This window comes from Micropterus dolomieu, linkage group LG12, assembly GCF_021292245.1.
Source record: "Micropterus dolomieu isolate WLL.071019.BEF.003 ecotype Adirondacks linkage group LG12, ASM2129224v1, whole genome shotgun sequence".
Classification (NCBI taxonomy): domain Eukaryota; kingdom Metazoa; phylum Chordata; class Actinopteri; order Centrarchiformes; family Centrarchidae; genus Micropterus; species Micropterus dolomieu.
This window is the reverse complement of record NC_060161.1, coordinates 37008664-37010290: the sequence shown is the minus strand read 5'-3', so window position 1 is coordinate 37010290 and position 1627 is coordinate 37008664. Positions and strand designations below refer to the sequence as shown.

General features: G+C 47.9%; 1 protein-coding gene across 1 annotated transcript in view; it reads left to right on the top strand.

Annotated features, from left to right (window-relative positions):
• Window positions 1–1627, top strand: part of LOC123979978 (scavenger receptor cysteine-rich type 1 protein M130-like) — a 45348-nt gene that overhangs the window by 40892 nt on the left and 2829 nt on the right. Inside the window, exons 13-14 of the mRNA XM_046064091.1 lie at window positions 184–513; window positions 1340–1422. Of these exons, the coding sequence (XP_045920047.1) occupies window positions 184–513; window positions 1340–1422 (413 nt within the window). The remainder of the gene's footprint in view (window positions 1–183; window positions 514–1339; window positions 1423–1627) is intronic.

Sequence of the window (1627 nt, the reverse complement as noted above, 5' to 3'; positions counted from 1 at the left end):
ACTGCAGAGGATAATCATGTAAGGTTATCATTTCACATTTATCTACGTTCAACTGTAAGCCTGAGGCCTTAGAAAACTGGCTGATCGTCTGTAACGCTAAAGGGATTCGATTTTCATCCTTTCAAAATAAAGTTGTGTCATGAACAGAGGGTGAATGTGACCTTTCATCATCTGTGTTTACAGACCTGCTGCTTCAGCCCAACATCTCTGTGTCCTCCTCCGTGAACGGGGTCTCCGACGCCCAGCAGCAGGGGTTTCAGGTGTTCAGGGGCTCCACCTTCACCATCAGCTGCTCCATCCAGCCACAGTACCCAGGAGGCTCCTTCCAGCTCGCCTTCACCTCCTCCATCACATCACACAACTACACCCAGCCAGCTGTCAATCACTCTGCCCACTTCCTGTTTCCTGCTGCAGAGCCCGCCCACCAAGGAAGCTACAGCTGTGTTTATCACCTCCATGTTTTTTCTCATGACTTCTCCTCTGAGAGCCGTCGGCTGTCTCTCACTGTCTCAGGTAAGCTGAAGCAGAGCAGCTGAAACGTCACACTGACTGTTTCCATGCAGCTTTGGAAAAGATGATCCGTCCAAACTGGCGTTTTCCTGCCGTGCCCGGTGTGTTTGTCACTTTTTAGATTCCCCTGGAAACAGTTTCCGCTGTCTTCTGTGCTACTTGCAGCGTTTTTGTAAATGCTGTGCATGTGTTGTTATATTTGTGAAATAACGAGATCTGCTGTATATTGACATCACAGTCATTGTCCTCACCGCCCTCCTCAACACAAACAGGCAGCTAGCTAAACTAAGCAGTAAGACCTGCATCAGGGTCCTCCACCATGTCCCCACAGCCAGCAATAGCCAAAGGCATCTTGTCTCTGGGATTTGCAGGTGGGAAAAGCAGGGGTTGGTTTTTGAAGCCACCGACACCCTGAAGCTCTGTTGCAGAGTTATTAGCATGGAGCTGCTCACAGGAGTCAGTGAGCAAAGCCTAGATATGCATATCCCACTCCGAGATGCAGAGATCCTAGTGTGGTAGGGAAATGTCCACATCAGCCCACATATAAAAGTCCAATTTTATTTCTAAAAGCCAGAATCAGACACCAAGCCAAAGCCTGCTTAAATATGATTGGTCGATACTACCTGGACTATAAACTGAAACCAGAATGCTATCGATACCAAAACCTTGTCTCTTGCCTCCAGATTCTGCATTCAGATATCTTTTGATAGAGATTACTGACAGACTGAAGTGGTTTTGGGAGATTTCAGGTCACTACAGTTTGTGTTTAACAGGAGCTGATGGACTCATGATGTTGTGTGATGTGATGACTGTCCATGTGTTTGATCAGATCCAACAGGTCTTCTCATCAAAGTGGTCGTCCTGCCGCTGACTCTGCTGTTGGTGATCGCTGCCCTTTGTTTCTACTATAAGGTACTGACACATGTCTGTTGTTTAGAGGACTGAGATGAAGCACTCGGTCTGTGTTTACTGACCTGAAGAAGAGGAGGAGTGATGCACTAACTCTCATGTGTGCTGTAATGTCTCTCCAGGCCAGCAGGGGGCAGAAGCCGGGCAGGCAGGAGGACATTGAGCTGGATTATTATAACGTGGGTGTTTCTGCAGCTGAAGGAGGGTC